This window comes from Saccopteryx leptura, chromosome 1 (assembly GCF_036850995.1).
Source record: "Saccopteryx leptura isolate mSacLep1 chromosome 1, mSacLep1_pri_phased_curated, whole genome shotgun sequence".
Classification (NCBI taxonomy): domain Eukaryota; kingdom Metazoa; phylum Chordata; class Mammalia; order Chiroptera; family Emballonuridae; genus Saccopteryx; species Saccopteryx leptura.
Genome location: NC_089503.1, coordinates 267,100,652 through 267,119,562, shown reverse-complemented (window position 1 = coordinate 267,119,562; position 18,911 = coordinate 267,100,652). Strand labels below are relative to the sequence as shown.

The 18,911-nt window shown below is 38.8% G+C and overlaps 1 protein-coding gene across 1 annotated transcript in view; it reads left to right on the top strand.

The window, feature by feature from the left end:
• Window positions 1–18,911, top strand: part of EBF2 (EBF transcription factor 2) — a 218,270-nt gene that overhangs the window by 187,433 nt on the left and 11,926 nt on the right. The window contains exons 11-14 of the mRNA XM_066352054.1: window positions 9,311–9,399; window positions 10,729–10,794; window positions 10,875–11,052; window positions 12,614–12,799. Coding sequence (XP_066208151.1) covers window positions 9,311–9,399; window positions 10,729–10,794; window positions 10,875–11,052; window positions 12,614–12,799 — 519 coding nt within the window. The remainder of the gene's footprint in view (window positions 1–9,310; window positions 9,400–10,728; window positions 10,795–10,874; window positions 11,053–12,613; window positions 12,800–18,911) is intronic.

Sequence of the window (18,911 nt, the reverse complement as noted above, 5' to 3'; positions counted from 1 at the left end):
AATTATTTAATAAAAGGTAAATATAAATTAGATTTCAGTGGGGATATGACCTTTTACCTTAATGTTATGTTACTAAAGAAAGACATAGATAAATAGAGCCTATAGATCAAAGCATATTTTTAATTTACTCTGCTTTTGCCTTGCCAGCATTTTTCTGTGTCCCCGTCAGCCATGGGGTTGGCAGGACCTTGCAGCCTCCCAAGTTCCACTGGGTGGGAGCTGTTGTAGATTCACACTGAGGATGGTAGTTAATGATCTGGTTGGTCCTCAGAGACAGTCTTGGCACTGGTCTTGGGCACCTCAGTAGCTAATTGAGGTTTCCTTGGCTCACACCAGACTTGAAAAGAGAGCACGTTCAAGGAGGTGGGATTTATGATGAGGCTGAATCTATAGGATGCAGAAACAACTGGCCAGTTGGGAAGTCATTTTGAAGCTGAAGAAAAACTTGTTCAGTCCAACCTCAAGATGAACACTTGAAGGATTAACTGACTTTTCCTCTTAAATGTTTGGTATTGATAAAGTGGATTTGACTTCATGACTTTTACTTCAAAATTACACTTGAAGTTGTGTGTGTGTGTGTGTACATGTGTGTGGTTATTCCCTGTCCATATAGCTGGCAGGGTGCTTTACTGAGTCTTTCTCAGCTTGGATACACACATAGTCCATCTCACAGTTGATGCTTGTGATGTCTGGAAGGGTCCTGCCAAACCAAACCAAGCAAACACACAACACAAGAAATAGATGTGTGTGCCTACGTAGTCAGTTGAAAACATGACTTGCTGATTCTGTGTGGTCAAGGTAGTCTTCTTTTTTTTTTTTTTTTTTTTTTTTTTACAGAGGCAGAGATAGACAGGGACAGACAGACAGGAATGGAGAGAGATGAGAAGTATCAATCATCAGTTTCTCGTTGCGCGTTGCGACTTTTTAGTTGTTCATTGATTGCTTTCTCACATGTGCCTTGACCGCGGGCCTTCAGCAGACTGAGTAACCCCCTGCTGGAGCCAGCGACCTTGGGTCTAAGCTGGTGAGCTCTTTGATCAAGCCAGATGAGCCCGTGCTCAAGCTGGCGACCTCGGGGTCTCGAACCTGGGTCCTTCCACATCCCAGTCCGACGCTCTATCCACTGCGCCACCACCTGGTCAGGCTTCTATTTCTGATTTAGATGAAGAATGAGATATAAAGCAGGCACTCCCCTGTATCTTGGTGACTTTCCATCTAATAGGAGAAAGCAGTGGGTATCAGTGTGGGATAAGTTTTATGAAAGGGAAGCCATCGTCTCCAGCCTATTTTTGCTACTAATTAAAGCCCAGCTTTTGAGAATTCTTCCACCATGGCAGGAAGGACCAAGAACTGAGGAGGTGAGTGGAGCCGTGGTGGACACCAGGGCTGTAGTGAGAGGGGTGACAGCTAGCTACAGGGTAGCCATGCAAATGGAAGGTAGGGACCGAGGCAGCCACGGAGACAGTGGGGGCCTTGCAGGGAAGGGGTTAGATTTTGCCATGTGGGGTTGTCTCTTACTTTATAGTCAGCATGTTTTGAACATACCCATATCCATAATTCCTGTTTTCCCCATATAGGGAAATCGGCACCTTAGATACTGCAATGGTGCATTTAGAAAAGGACGAGGCAACGATTAATTTAGAACATTTGTCACCAAGGCTCTTCGCCCTGCAGCACCGGGAAGCTGTTTGTGTTTGCTGATTGATACCAAATGGGGCCTCATCCCACAGTGACAGAGGTCTGGCAGCCTAGGCTTTCTCTCCGGGTCTGCAGCACTTTACTGGAAGCTGAAGAGGAAGCACAAGGTGGGGGTGGGATGGGGAGGCAGGGAGTGAGTGATAGGAAGCAGAGAGTGGCACAGCCACTTTTCAACACTTTCTCTGCTCTTCCCCAGCTCCTGTCCAGTAGCTGAGTGTAGGGGTAACCTTGGGCCCAGGGGCAGCTGGCTTGCCTGGCTGAGGCTGGAACGATATACCTCTAGTTGCACAGCAGGCTGCAGGTTCCACCTTCACTGGAACTGCATTGAAAATGAGGATCAAACGCATGTCATGGGGTTGTCATGAGGATAAATGAGCTAATGTGTGTAAAAGACTTAGCATAATGCCCGTAACATGGTAAGCCTTCAGTAAATTCTAACAGAGATAAGAATGGTTTTCATTATTGAATATTACTGCCATTAAATGTTAAAGAAAAAGACTTCAGAAATCGCTGTTATTATAATGCTAAGTGGGAAAAACAAGTTTACAAAAGGATTCTGGTTATACACCAGGTGTTCTTACATGCGTAAGATGGCAATGTGAGTGCCACTGCTTACTTCATCCCTACCCCCAGGACATAGGGGACAGTATTTTCCTAGGTCTCCTCTGTCTCCACCTCAAAGAGGGAGAACAAGGGACATAAGCAGAGACCGGATCTTGAACAGAAAAGAGTATGCAGGGGTGGGCAAAGGTAGGTTTATAGCTGTCCATACAGAGAAAGACCTGCAGGTTATGATTAGTACAATAGCTTTATTAACTCTGTGTCTTGCATACTCATAACTGTACATCTACTTTATTTTATTTTATTTTTATTTTTTTGTATTTTTCTGAAGTTGGAAACGGGGAGGCAGTCAGACAGACTCCCGCATGTGCCCAACTGGTATCCACCCAGCATGCCCACCAGGGGGTGATGCTTTGCCCATCTGGGGCTTTGCTCTGTTGCGACCAGAGCCATTCTAGTGCCTGAGGCAGAGGCCATGGAGCCATCCTCAGCGTCCGGGCCAACTTTGCTCCAATGGAGCCTTGGCTGTGGGAGGGGAAGAGAGAGACAGAGAGGAAGGAGAGAGGGAGGGGTGGAGAAGCAGATGGGTGCTTCTCCTGTGTGCCCTGGCCGGGAATTGAACCTGGGACTCCTGCATGCCAGGCCAACACTCTACCACTGAGCCAACCGGCCAGGGCCTGTACACCTACTTTTTTTCTACCTGTACTTAACAATATGTATCCAGAGAAATTGTCATTTATGTGTGAGCAAGATGGAAAGATGCTATCTTATTTCAAGGGCTCAGACAGATTTTAACTCTTGTGCTGATATAACCAGTCTGTGGTTGAGTGGACTCAGTAAGGAGTATGAGAACAGAGAGAGGTTACTACTGCACAGGACCTTGGAGTGGCAGAGAGGCAGAGGCAGCCGTTAAATATACAACACACAAATTATTGTTGATATGATGATGAAGCTTCATGGAAATGTGAAAATTATGTCTGGAATATATCAATCATTGAAAGTTTAATAATAGTAATATTAACTGATGATGATAAATGAGTAACAAAAACATAAAAGGGGAGAGAATGAGGTTGAGGGAATTAAAGGTAAGCAAAAATATTTATATATGGAGGGGCTCAAATAATTAGAAAAAATAAAGTATTTTTAAAAAACTCTTAAAGTACTGATTTAAATTAAAATAGGATGTGTATCTTTCTAATCACTAGAGGAAAATATACACATGAAAAACTATTAGAAAGACAAGGATAATGTGGAAGAATAAATTTATAGTAGCAATTATGTATAAAATATATTAAATGATATGATCAAAAGATATATTAAATAATACATTTAAAGCATTACCCACAGAACACAGACAAGACTAATATGCATTAATTCACAAAATACTTAATAAATTTTAAGAGGCAGATAGATATTCTGCAAGCCACCTTTTTTAATAATTTTTTAAGGCTTTATTCAATTTTCAGAGAGGAGAGAGAGAGAGGGAAAGAGGGAGAGAGAGAGAGAGAGTGAGAGAAAGAGAGAGAGAAGGGGGAGGAGCAGGAAGCATCAACTCCCATATGTGCCTTGACCAAGCGACCTCAGTGTTTCAGGTTGACACTTTATCCCACTGCACCACCACAGGTCAGGTGGTAAGCACCTTTTTTAAATCTAGTGCAATTACAAATATTGATTGACTTACGACCTATGCAACTTACGACCATTCGACTTTACGACCACAATTGCTAGCCACGACGCAAGCATTGCCCAGCTGGGCATATGACAGTGCAGACCAGCTTCCAGCAGCACTACCATCTCTGCATGCACCATTTCAATTGTTATCCCAGACTTGGTACAGCAATTTATGTTTTGTGTCTTGGATGTTTTTCATCAAACCCCTCCCAAGATGTCTACCAAGAGGAAATTGTCTTCGCAAATATTAAACCAGTTGTACTGGTAATTCAGTGTTTTACTTAAACCTGATGAATGTAAAAATAAGAAACAAAATGGTGTAGAGATGATTCAAATGGCATAAAATGAACAAAGAAAATTTTTATATATAACAATAATGAAAGAAAATTATGATAAAATATGACTTAAAGATCTTTATAACATCATTTCACAGTACTGTACATATAGCCTACTGAACTTACAACCAAATCGTGTTACGACCAGTCTGTTGGAACCAATTGTGGTCATAAATCGAGCACTAGCTGTGACTGGAATGAATAATTATCAAGTTAATGCCTAACCACGTAGAAATTTTAGGATAGTCTCTTGGAAACAAAAAGAAGATAAAGTTAGAAATATGGCTATTCAGAAAGTTACAATGAAGAGGTAGGAGAGAACCATAAACAAGAACTTCAAATTTTAAACAAATTACTATGTAGAATTGATGCTAAAACATTTATTTTGTTTTGTTTATTTGGTGTTTTTTTAGGTGAGTGGACGGTAGTTAGTGAGGCAGATTCCCAAATGTACCCCAATTGGGATCCATCCACCCCACAATGCCATCTAGGGCCAATGCTCGAGTACCAAGCTATTTTTAGCATCTAAGGCTGATGGACTAGACCTGTGGTCAGCAAACTGTGGCTCACAAGCCACATGCAGCTCTTTGGCCCCTTGAGTGTGGTTCTTCCACAAAATACCGTGTGCGGGTGCTACCTCGATAAGGAATGTACCTACCTATATAGTTTAAATTTAAAAAAAAATTGTCTCTCAAAAGAAATTTCAATCGTACTGTTGATATTTGGCTCTGTTGACTAATGAGTTTGCTGACCACTGCACTAGACCAATAAGCCATCCTCAATGCCCAAGGCTGTTGCTCGAACCAATTGAGCCACTAGCTATAGAAGGAGAAGGGGGAGAAAAGAGGGAGAAGTAGGAGAAGAGAAGCAGATAGTCACTTCTCTTGTGTGCCCTGAATGAGAATGACCCTGGGATGTCCATTTGCTGGGCTGATGCTCTATCCACTGAGCCACTGACCAGGGCTAATGCTAAAACATTTAGCATCTTGATGTCATGCATAATTTTCCTAGAAAATACAAGTGATACTGAGATATAGGAATGAATCCAAAGTTTTTAATTGGCAATCTGATGGACAATTTACTGAGAATTGCATGGGTTCAGGGTATTTTGAGTGGAAGGAGTCTAGGGGCCATCCAAGTGGAAATTGTCAACCAATAATTGGAATAGAAAAGGCTGAATCTCAGCAAAATATCTGGAATGAACGTAAAGATTTGTGATAGTCAGCTCATGGCTTGACACAGGCATCATGGAGCACCGATGAGATTGTTGCAGGCATTTTACAGCCAAGCAGAAGACTGTTGTGGAAATGTTCGTGAAGAGTATCAGTACCTGCAAGACGTTCTGCGGAAGAGCAGCCCTCTGAGCAGGCTGAGACAGCGTGGCTGAATCGGAGTTGAGTGGAGCAGTGTGCAGCCGGAAAGCCCATGGGATGAAGTGCTTCCAGCAGGAGAATATCTCTAGTGTCAAGTGCTTACTTAAGTTTAAAATAAGAATGGAAAAGTTCCTCTTTGTTTGGCTAAAATGTTATTGGTGACCTTGACAAGAGCAAGGTTACTGGCTTTTTTTCAAACTTTTAGTCAAGAGGCAATATCTATGCTCTATAAGTTTTATAAAAGATAGAATAAAATACAGTTTCAATTTATTTTTCAAAGCTGGTATAAAATAAAAATCAATCAGAAGTTAGATAGCCCTATGCACATAATCCCAGTTATTCAAACAGACACGTAACTTTCCAGCAACAATAATAAGAATTGACATTTGTTAACAATATGTGCCAGGCAATGTTTTCAGTACTTTAATTGATTTAATCTTTACATCAGTAGTCTTAAGAAAACATTAACAGATTGAATCAAAAAAGATACTAACTAAATTATATACCACAACCATGAATAAACAATTAATTGTGAAATATTGGGAAATCTATGACAAAATAATATAAATTGGTAAAATGAGAAAATTCATATGATTATAATCTTCTGAAGTTCTGACAAGCTTTGATTAAATCCCTTATCAGAGCATGATAACTAGTATTATCTCAAATAGCCAACACCACATTTGGTGATGAAATGTTGGTGTCATTTATAGGAAAGCAAACAAAAATATCTACCATCATTCTCATTTTTAGACACTGTTAGGAAGTTTTAACTAACACAAGAATGGGATTAAGAGAATCAAATGGTATTAATATACCCATCAAAAAAAGACAGAATGGGCCCTGGCCGGTTGGCTCAGCGGTAGAGCGTCGGCCTGGCTTGCGGGGGACCCTGGTTCGATTCCCGGCCAGGGCACATAGGAGAAGCGCCCATTTGCTTCTCCACCCCCACCCTCCTTCCTCTCTGTCTCTCTCTTCCCCTCCCGCAGCCAAGGCTCCATTGGAGCAAAGATAGCCCGGGCGCTGGGGATGGCTCCTTGGCCTCTGCCCCAGGCGCTAGAGTGGCTCTGGTTGCGGCAGAGCGACCCCCCGGAGGGGCAGAGCATCGCCCCATGGTAGGCAGAGCGTCGCCCCTGGTGGGCGTGCCGGGTGGATCCCGGTCGGGCGCATGCGGGAGTCTGTCTGACTGTCTCTCCCCATTTCCAGCTTCAGAAAAATACAAAAAAAAAAAAAAAGACAGAATGATCATTACATGTAGATACTATTAATGTACAAACTTAAGAATGAACTAGACAAATAGTGACATCTGTCAGGAGTTTGGTTGCAAAATAACAGCTACAATTAATTAATATCTTTTTTATGTGTCAAGAACTGTGCTGGGACATTATATATGTTATGTCATTTAATTTTGACAATAAACTCATGAGATGAATTTTGATAGGAGCTCTCAGAAATGAATGACGGAACTGGAGTTCAAAGCCAAGGTCTAGGAGTTCAAAGCCAAGGTCTACCTGACTGGGAAGATGATTCTCTTAAAGACTATACCACACACTATTCTAATACCTACTGTCTGCACAGGCATATGAAAACTAGTGCTTCTAAGTGCTAAGAAAACTCTTAGGAAATGTGATGAGAGGGTAATCGTATTAAAAATAAAAACAACAAAAAGCGAAATACATAGCAGAAAATAAAAATGAACAACAAAAAACATATTAGCTATATGATTAGCAGTATACATTTTACTGGTGGACCTAAAGAAGCATTTATATATGTTTGAATATGTATACACAAATGCACACATATTGTGTGTGTATGTGTGTATGTGTGTGTGTGTGTATTTACCAGATTTGGAGTTCGGATGGTTGATGATCTTTCTACATATAATATGTAAGGACAAAATTGGGATGTGATATTGTAACATGGTGACAGACTGTTAAAAATATTAGTATAAAAGTGTTTTTATAAGTTAAAAAGAAAAAGACTAATCCCTAATAGAAAAGAAAGCAGAAATAATTAATAAGCAATTCATAAAAGAAGAAATTAAAATAATCACCAAATACACACAAAAAATTTTCAACCTCACTGACAAATAAACAAATGTAGGTTAAAATGTTGACGTGTTGTTGAAGGGAATATAAATTTGTACATTCTTTTGAGCAGTAATTAACAGTATGTGTAAAAAGCCTTAATATAATCATAATTTTTGGTGAAGTTATTCTAATTCTTGAAAATTTCCAGTTGAATAAAGTTATGTGCAAAGAATAATTGTTGGTCTGATTTTTATAATAGTAAGAAATTAGTGTCATGTTACATGCCAAACATTAAGAAGCTATTTAAATAAACTATAGACCATGTAGTGGAAAAATATGTAGTGATCTTAAATAATGTTATAAGAGAATAGTTAATAACCTGGGGAAATGTTTGATGTATTATTACATGGATAAAAAGTAGGTTATGTAACAGCCTGACTAGTGTGTCTGGGTAATTCAAAGTATGTATGTTAAACCTGGAAGGATATAAGCAAGAATGTTAACCCAAGTCATCTCTACACTGTTGAGGTTGTGAGTTTAGTTTTACTTCTATATTTAAAATCTTTAATTATTTTTAAAATCAAAGGCATTGTTTTGATAGAGCAATAGCAAAAAATATGCACACAACTTATGCTGAAAGGAAAATTGAAAAAGAAATATGCCTCCTGTGTTTAGTGCTCACTAATGGGATTGCAGGGATGATCACTTTAGTTTTTATATCTTTTTTCTTTACTTTGATCATACATTAACTTTAAGACCATAAAATTTAAACCAAACATTTGAAAAGTAAGAGAAGTGAAGAAGGAGAAAGGATAAAGGAGTGTACCCCGGAAACTTACATAGCAGAAATGCTGAAGTATGTCAGTATTTCACACACGCACTCACTCACTCTACTCTTGTTGGGACTAAGTGCCCGCTGTGTGTGCTTTGCACTGTCTCCAACAGTGAGAACGCAGTGGTGAAGCAAAACCAGTACAGAATCTGCAGTATATAGTGGGTCTTGACATTAAACAAATGTGCAGATAATGAAATATAATTGGAAATTCCAAAAGGACATTATGCGTAAGAACATGGTTTAATAAGAATAAACTCACAGAAGGTTTGTGTGTGTGTGTGTGTGTGTGTGTGTGTGTGTGTGTGTAGGAATTTAAGAGAAAAATGAAGAAAAAGTGATATGTAGGAGAACTACTAGATGATAAAGGCATACCTGGGAAAGAGAAGAGGGGAGGAAGGAAGAAGCATGTGATGGTTGTTTGCTATCTTCAGAAACTGAGGAATGGTTAATTGTGTGATATTTCTGATTATATGAGGCTGAGCAGAGAATTATAAGTGTGTGTGCACTTAAGGCAAAACAGATAAAATAGTTGTAATAATTCTGAAATTTTGAAATATCATTCTAATGGAAAAACATTAAATTACTATTAACTCCAAAGTTATAAGAATGAATTAACCAATGTTGATAGCAAAATCTTTAACTGATTGTATCCATTGCTGTATATAATCATACCTATGCTGGATACAATTCTTAGGATGATTCTTAGATGAATAATATCAGGACTTTTCTATGACCTGTGAAAGTCTTCATTAGAAGTTTGCTTTATGGCCAGGATACAATCTTAAATAGAGGACTTTTATTTTTCAGCATTAAATGAACCCACCATAGACTATGGCTTCCAGAGGCTGCAGAAAGTCATCCCAAGGCATCCCGGTGACCCGGAGAGGTTAGCTAAGGTACAACACTTTGGAAAGTCACGTGTTGAAAGCTTCTTGAAGGATTTCAGCAAATATAGATAAATCCAGCAACTTAAATTCCTCTAAAGTTAAATTAGGTCTTGAAATTTGGCTAAGCTTTAGAAATAAGATGCCCATAAAATATTTACTAATTATAAAATATATTTGTATAATCTCAGAGGAAATCTGAAATCTGAAAATTTGGGCCTAAAAACAGATATACGGTGAGAATTTAGCTGATAAAACACTGCCAACCTGATGAAAATAAATGATTGTATAATTGTGTAAAAGTGTAATTTTCCACTTCGTTGTATTTAAATATAAATCTATTTACCCATAATTGCAGGGACACGTTGATCCACAACCAAGTACTCATTGAGGGCCTACTATGTACATAGGCATTTAATGAAGTGACAAACACTTCTATCTATAATTTCTGTAAAATGTCTCCCTTTTCAATGAACTTGCTTGTGAAACTCATATCATAAACCTAGCCCATTATTTTAGCTTTTTAAAAAAAATACATCAATTTATTAGGTATTCAGTTAACATGAAATTAATAAAGTTGAACATGTATATCTGCATTTTAAGCACACATGTTGTAAGATGCTATGTTCCATTTTCCATGCTGTGAGTAAAATTTTAGTACCCCAGTCGTGTCTGCATCGCACCTTTATTTTCCAGTTGGAAAAATCCCCAGCCCCACTATTAAATTAGATGATATCTGGAAAGTAGGTTAATAGCAATTTAAAAGGCCATTAAAAACAGGAGGTGGCAAAGACAGAATGAGAGGAAAGGGATTATTGAATAGCAATTCTCTCTGTTAAAGTGAACAGGGGGAAATATTATTGAAAGAATCATGTTTATTAGAACAAAACCTTACAAAAGGCATTGCCAAGATAATTTCAGTACTATGGACAACTCCTTGGCAAATGGCTAAACGGGTTCATCAATCATTTTAAGAATACTTGGTTAATTAGAGTACCAGATTTTTTTCATGGAATGGTCTGAAAGGAGTTCTTAATAAAACTTTCATGGCATTATTAATTTCAGCAAACTCCACCCTCAATATGGTTTTGTTTTGTAGCATCACCATTTTATGGATCCATTTTATTTTTGTGAACTCCATATAGACACATATTTACAGAGGGATTTATATGTATGAGTATATTCTACCTCTCAAACCAAATATAGGACCTTGTGGCTAGTTACTTACATTTTAGGGGGATGTCTGGACATTTTATTTTTGTACATAATTTTCCTTTCTGCTTGCCACTTAACGGTTCTACTGTTGCTTAGGCCCCACTGTGTCCTTTTTTATTTTCCTAGGAAATGCTGTTAAAAAGAGCTGCAGATCTCGTGGAGGCCCTCTATGGCACACCACACAACAACCAGGTTAGGTGCTCACATCTTATACTCTGGTGAGTCTAACTCCATGCTGGATACAATGCTCACCTCCATCTGCCATTTCGTAGGACATCATTTTGAAGCGAGCTGCAGATATTGCTGAAGCCCTGTACAGTGTCCCCAGGAACCCCAGCCAGATCCCAGCTCTCTCCAGCTCTCCAGCTCACAGTGGCATGATGGGCATCAATTCCTATGGCAGCCAACTTGGGGTCAGCATCTCAGAGTCAACACAGGGAAATAATCAAGGTACTGCTTTTCCCAGAGTCAAAACTCAGACAACTCCTACAGTTAAAAGGTGGGTTGTGCTTGAGTGGAAGGGTTAGAGCTTGATTCATACACCATCCAAAGAGTGTGCCTTCAGATGAGCAGTGCAATCACATACTACTGGGTTATCTCAACATTATAAGGGGTATATTATTAGACTTTGAGGTTTTTAGGTACCAGGTAGAATACCTTAAACTGGAAATAATTAAGGAACAGATTGACTATTATGATTTTAGAAGAGTTTAAGCTTACTGAAACTAGATTTACAAGTATAGTATTATTTGAATAGAATTTATACTTCTGTTGTAATCATCAGATTGAATAATGGGAAGAAGCTGAGTTATCACTATTACTGTTTATTATACCTAACTGTCTCTTCCTAGTAACCAAGGCTGAATGGCTTTGTTTTATGTGGCAACTTCTTTTTGTGTATTATCTTACATACAAATATATAGGAAGAATTTTACACAGTTAACTGTGCTTTTACATGTAAAGTATATCATGTAAATACTTTTGTCATGAGGCTGATTTTACTAAGGTGCTAAATTTATCATAAATTATTTTTTTAGAAGTAAATATTCTTAGTAATGTCCTTAACTTTGAGATAATTTTATTTCTTATTTTGTGCATCTGTTGAATAGAAACTCCTCATTCTCATACCCAGGGTGATTTCTTGCAGAAGGGGGGGTGAGATATAACGTTACTTCATTTTTTTTCAAATTTGGGATATTTCCTAAATAGTTCTAGAGACAGTTTACCCAAAGTGGATTATTTCAGGATACATTATTATGTCTCTATGCTAGCCTTTCAGAAGTTTGAGAGGAGTCACTGTCCCTTCCCCCGTCCCATGTACAGGCTGGACTTTTCCAAACCCAATCACTGATGCTTCCAAGTCTTTAGTCAAAAAACAGCACATTTAAATGAACTTATCAGCACCATTTGAATGAAAATGTTCCCCACCCCCACCCCGGGCATGGTAACAATTTTGAACTAACACTTCCAAAGCTGTGATCTGCAGAATACTAGTGGCCTTTGAAATGTTATTAGAATGCCTTTGCCCACCACTTCCAGAAAAGACATTATGGGGTGTTCAATTTGGGAAATACTGGGTTAGCAAAGTTCAATCAATTTAGTAATTCTCCAGGCTCTTCATATGCCAATCTTCAAGAAATGGCTACAGTATACGACCACATGTCGTTTGAGCACAGAGTGCTTTTCTCAATGATACCTAATAATATCTCATAGGGCCCTAGTGTTATACAGAATAGGACTTGGGAGATGTCTGCACACTGCCCTGAGTTGTTGCTTGGTATGAATGAGGTGGACTGCCAATGTAAAAGAAAATGAAGAAGGAATTATGAGGGACAAGGCCTTTTGTAGGAAGGTGTGAAAGGATGGAGGCAAAATGCACACTTTCCACCTCTGTTGGGGGTCAACTTGGTGGTACCTCTAGTCTTAGGCCAACGTATGTCTGGGCTGCCACATTTGCTCTGCACTGTGTGTGCATACTGGTTCATGTTCCCGGGTTCTCTTTCTCATCCAGGATATATCCGCAACACAAGCAGCATTTCTCCTCGGGGCTACTCGTCCAGCTCCACCCCTCAGCAGTCTAATTACAGCACCTCCAGTAACAGTATGAATGGCTACAGCAACGTCCCCATGGCCAACCTGGGGGTTCCAGGCTCACCAGGATTTCTAAACGGCTCTCCCACGGGTTCCCCTTACGGAAGTAAGTTTCCTTTCTACCATGCGCCTACCCTGTCACTGTCTCTGGGCTTACTGCTCAGCATTGGAGGGAGACTTGCCTTCCTGCTTCTTACTGACCCAGGGAGGAAGAGCCCAATTTCCTGATGAAATGTCCTTCCTGCCTTTGTTCTTTTCCTTTAGCTGGACTTGTGCTACTTTGAGGACGGGGAAAGGAAAGTGGTGAAACTTTCCTTTTTCACGGGGACAGAGCATGTATGGCTTGTGTTGATGGAAGTAAGGTATTTGGATTCCACTTCAGTTAATCCAGTATCTGCTATAACTAGGGATTTTCAGATGTGATGTTTCATGCAATCCTCATAAGTCCTTTCTGAGGGCAATATTATTATCACATTGCGATAGGTGAGAAGGGTTAGATGCACAGCAATTCACTGACTTACCCGGGATCACAAGGCTGCAATAGAGGAGCAGGGTAGTTATTTGGAAACAGAATTTATGACTTCACACCAGTCTCCCTCCCTTCTTACTTTGTGTTATGGCTCTCTCCTCCTTCTAGATCAGTGATTTTCAACTTTTCTCATCTCAGAGCACACATAAACAAATGACTAAATTTTGTGGCACATCAAATTATATTTTTTGCCAAGCTGATTAAAAAAATAGATATAATTTTGATTTATTCACACCAGATGGGTATTTTGTGTTGGCTTTTGTTGTTTATTTTTTAAAATTTAACAATCTACGGGAGAAGAGGTCAGTGCCTTTGTCTAAATAGTCAGGTATTGTGTGTTTTAAAAATCCTTGCAGCACATGGGTTGAAAATCACCTTTCCAGAAAGATGAAATTTGACTGCTTGTGAGAGTGTAATACAAGAAGACAAAACCTCATTTTTAAAACAGAAATTTAAGTATAGTTGGCATACAATATTATATTAGCTTCAGGTATACAATATTTATATACCTGACAATGTGATCACCACACTAAGTCTAGTCATCAGTCACTGTGCAAACCTATCATGGCCCAGCAATTCCACTTCTGAGTATTCATTTAAAAAAAACCAAAAACACTAATTCAAAGAGATATATGCATCCTATGTTCACTGCCAGGTTATTTATTATAATAGCTAAGATATAGAAATAACCTAAGGTCCATCAATAGATGAATGAAGAAACAGAAACTCTTAATACTGATTTGTAGGCTAGCAGGAAGCTAGATGTTCTAGGAAGTTATGAAAACTCATTCAAGTTGTTTTCAGGGCTAAGCAGGAACTTACACAATGGCCCCAGGAGCCTGAGAGAATGTGTTTCTTAAGCCTACTTAGGGAATACTTCAGGCTGGGGAGAAGCCACCACAGAGAATCTGCATGATGGTGTGGGGTGTTCTTAAAATGCTAGATAGATCTTGTTGCAAGCTCTTCAGCAGACCCTCTGTTCACCCAGTGTAGTTCCCTCATGCCAGGAATAAGGACAAGTCAAGGACAGTGTATAGCCACGTCCACCACAGCTCAGGAGGTGACATGCCTCTCAGCCTCTGGCTCTGGTTCCCTGTTGACACACACCCATTAATTATTTCTGGGCTATCTGTTGGATTCATCACACTCAACACTCTACCTGATGTGATATGGACACAGCAACTAGGTAACAGAGACAGTAGTTGGTTCTTGCAGTACAACTAAAATCTTGTTGCCCCAAAGGCATGACTTCTGTGTTGTGTCTTGTTGTATGTTTCAGATCACTTAGATCAGAATAATCTAGAAAAACAAATTTTGCTTGATTTATTTATTTCTCCACTTGCAGAACTTATTTTGTTCCATAACTGGAGGAATATTTGTGATCAGATGGCTAGTGTGAAAGTATAAGATAGAAACTATAAGAAAATTAGATAAAAGAAAAAATATGAATAGGAAAATTAAATGAAGCCAAGAGTGGGTATGGGTGCCATTTGATCATTCAGGAAAGCCACTGACTTGGTTTGGAGGCTTACAAGAGGGGAAAGCAAAGAGAGGAACACTATTTATTATAAGGTTAAATGTCCACCCATTATCATTATTTTTTTTAGTAGCTCAGGAGAAACTTGATATTTCTGTTGCCGAGATCTTGGAGGGGTTTCTCCCATGCATCCTTGTAGAAAGAGGACCCTATGCACAGAAGGGACCCCATCATCCACAGTCCCTACAAGTGACATGGGGCAAGAGAGCCATTGTGTAAATAATGTCTCATAGCAGTGATGACAACAATAAGAGTGATTCACAACTGCATTCCAATTTATAGCCTAAAAAGCATGTTTACATATAGCGTCCCTTCAGATATTCACAACCTTATGATGTGGATATAATAATAGTAATAATTATTATTGTCATTTCCCCTCTAAGTATTAATCACTATTAAATCACTTACTCAAGGATTCATAGCCAATACATAGTGAAAATGGGACTACAACATGTCATCAGATTCAGAATGCCATGTTTTTAAATTATTCAATAATGTAAGAAATATATCATCTATTCATAATATATTATTAGGCTGAACCATGTGAAAAAATCTCTTTTTGGTTTCAAAAATAGTAATTTTACATGTTCAAGTATATATTTATGAATAAAATGTGTATATTAGATTGAGCCATAGGAAATTGTCATTTTTATAGATAAAAAATGGCCAACATGACAGTATAATGGGTAGTGTGGTGATAGGGAAGAGAGAGAAAAAAGAGGAGGGTGGGTGTGCTGCAGGAGAGATTGGGGGGAGGAGGAGGGTGAAGGAGAAAATAGATAGATGATAGGTAGATAGATAAATAGATATAAATAGATGAATGAAAATGCCCATTAGATGTTAATTGCTTGATGTTTCTTACTGATAATTCATTTGATAGAGTGGAACTCTTCCCACAGCAGCGAGTGACACCTTTCTTCCACTATTCTTTCTTGGTCACTCAATCCTACTGCCACAGGAAAAATAATAACACTCTAGGTTTTCAAAATAAACAAGACAGTATAACACAGAATAGAAAGAGGAAGACACCCTGCCCAATGGGAGTAGGAAACACAGCCGAAGACTTCCTCCCATCTCCTGCTGAGTTTGTGTGACCCTCGTACCTTTGTTTTCTGAGGGAGGGTTTGAAGGCGTTGCAGACGGAGAATGGGATTCCAAACAGTGCATTCATTATAATGAAATTCTTTACTGCCAAAATACTGAATAACCTATGGGGTTTATTACAATAGCATCTGACTTAACTTCTCTGGGAAATACAAGGATAAAATAAAAAGCCCACAGGAAAGCATTTCATCAATTCAGTTGCTTTTTCCTAAAAACACCATTCTGTGATTTTTAATTTTTTTTAACTAAAAATAATAGTCTGATGTGGCCGGGCCATGCCATGAAACAATAACTTGCCAGAGATGTTAAAAGAAAGCAAGCCAAGCCTTTCAGTCAAGTTGACTTACATTACGGCCAACGCAAAGTATCAAAAACCTGCATTTTTACTGCTTTTGCTCTCACACCACTTCAAAAATGGTCAAACAGATGTTTTTTCAATTTCACATACAAACTTCACTTCCTGGCGGTAGCAGTGTGTGCCAAGTTCCAGCTCAGTGCAAGTTTTTATGGCTGAATTCTAAACCCCTGACAATAGGGGGTAATAATGAATTGCTGACAGACCTCTTTGCGCCAACAAATGCAATGGCTCGATGCAAAGGAGGGTGTGTGCCCGTGGAGGTCCAGCTGGGACCACGCAGGCCAATCCATCCTTGTAGGAAGAAAAGTGGTTTTCCTTAACTCCCCATGTTCACAGAGATTTCTGGGCCAGACATTCTGGCCTTTGCTTTGGCCTCTGTCCATAGGCAGAGATGTCCAGAGAAATTCTCAATTATATGTGTGATCAACTTCCCAAAACAGTGCACTCTGCCGTCCCCAAAGATGGCCTGCTCAAACCTATGACACCCAGGGGCCACTTCTTCCAAAGCAGAATAGCCACCAAGCAAACCCAACATTTGGAACAAACTCGGTAAGACAAAAATTCAACCTGTCCACAGAGAATCCTGCTTTGCTCACATAGTCTTAACTAATGTCTTGGGCCCCAATATTTTTATATTTTCAAAAATAAGTATCAAGACATTTGCTATTGTAGATAATTAAAAGATGATTTAAGAAAATTTGGAGCCTATGAAAATAGATTTGCAAAGAAAGCCTATTCTCATCATTAAAAAAAACCCAACTTGTTAACATTTTGATATATTTCTATTGTCTTTTTCTTTAGGAAAGAAAAAATATCCTATTACAATAGTATCATGCTCATTATAGATAATTAGAAAAACATGTACACATATATGTGAAAAGGAAAAAAACACACAACACCCTTTATTTCAATGCAGAGAGAACCATTGTTAACTTTTGAAGTATAGCCTTCCAGCCATGAATAGACACATTTTGAAAATTACAGTGTTTGTTCTGATGCACAACTGCTGAGACTCTGCCATAAGACCAATGGAAGAGAGAGTAGAAGAAAAGGGCTCAATGACCAAGTGCACGGGTATGAAGCCAGGCTTATACAGTCTGTCAATGCAGACCTGCCCTAGGAGTGGAGAACAGGTGTTAGAAATGGGTTTGCTTTGTAAAGCTAACTAGTCAACAGGCTTTCTCCAGGAGTTTGAGAATTTATTAGTCTCTTTGCTTTATGTAATGAAAGTAAACAGCAAACCCAATTTACAGGAGGTAAAGCCCTAAATAGAAGAGGACGCTGTTATGCCGATTGCAAGGGTTATATTATTTATTTTTACCAAAGAAATAGACATTTTTTCTATTTGTTTATTTTAACAGCCTTTATTGGTTTCTGCTACATCAAAAGTAATACATGTTCAATGTAGAAAATTTTAAATTGAATTTAGTGGGGTGACATTGGTTAATAAAATCACACAGGTTTCCGGTGTATCATTCCATAACATCACCTGTACACGGCACTGGGCACCACCCCAAGTCAAGGCTGCTTCCATCACCATTTGTCCCCCTTCACCTCTTCTGTCTACTCCACATTCTTTCCCTCCCACAATTACTGCACTGTTGCTGTGTCTATGAGCTTTTGTTTTTCTTTGCGTAATCCCTTTACCTTTTTACCCAACCCCCAATACCCTTACCCTCTGTCAGTGGTCAGTCTGTACTCTGTATCTGTGAATCTGTTTCTATTTTGCTTGTTAGGTTATTTTGTTCATGAGATTAGACATATAAGTGAAATCATATGGTACTTGCCTTTCTCTGACTGGCTTATTTCATTTAGCATAATAATCTCCAGTTCTATCCATGCTGTTGCAAAAGGTGAGATTTCCTTTTCTACAGCTGAGTGATATCCCATTGTGTAAATTTACCACAGCTTTTTATCCACTCATTTACTGATGGCACTTGGGCAGGTTCCAAATCTTGGCTACTGTAAATAACACTGCAATGAACATAGGGGTGCATATATTCTTTCTAATTAGTGCTTCAGATTTCTTTGGATATATTCCCAGAAGTGAAATCGCTGGGTCATAAGGCAGTTCCATTTTTAATTTTTTGAGGAATCTCCATACTGCTTTCCACAGTGACTATACCAGTCTGCATTCCCACCAACAGTGCACAAGGGTTCCCTTTTCTCCACATCCTTGACAGCACTTGTTTGTTGATTTATTGATGATAGCCATTCTAGCAGGTGTGAGGTGATATCTCATTGTGATTTTAATTTGCATTTCTCTGATGATTGGTGACATTAAACATCTTTTCATATTCCTGTTGGCCATCTGTATGTCCTCTTTGGAGAAGTGCCTATTCAGGTTCTGTGCCCATGTCTTAATCAGGTTTTTGTGTGTGTGTGTGTTGAATTTTATAAGTTCTTTATAAATTTTGGATATTAAGTTCTTAATAGATGTTTTGGCAAATATGTTCTCCTATTCAGTGGATTGTCTTTCCATTTTGTTGATAGTTTCCTCTGCTGTACAAAAACTTTTTAGTGTAATGTAGTCCCATTTGTTTATTTTTCTTTTGTTCTCCTTGTCTGAGGAGATATATTGGAAAAAATACTGCTATGAGAAATGTCCGAGATTTTATTGCCTATGTTTTCTTCTAGGATTTCTTCAAATCTAACATTTAAGTCTTTAATCCATTTTGAGTTTATTCTTG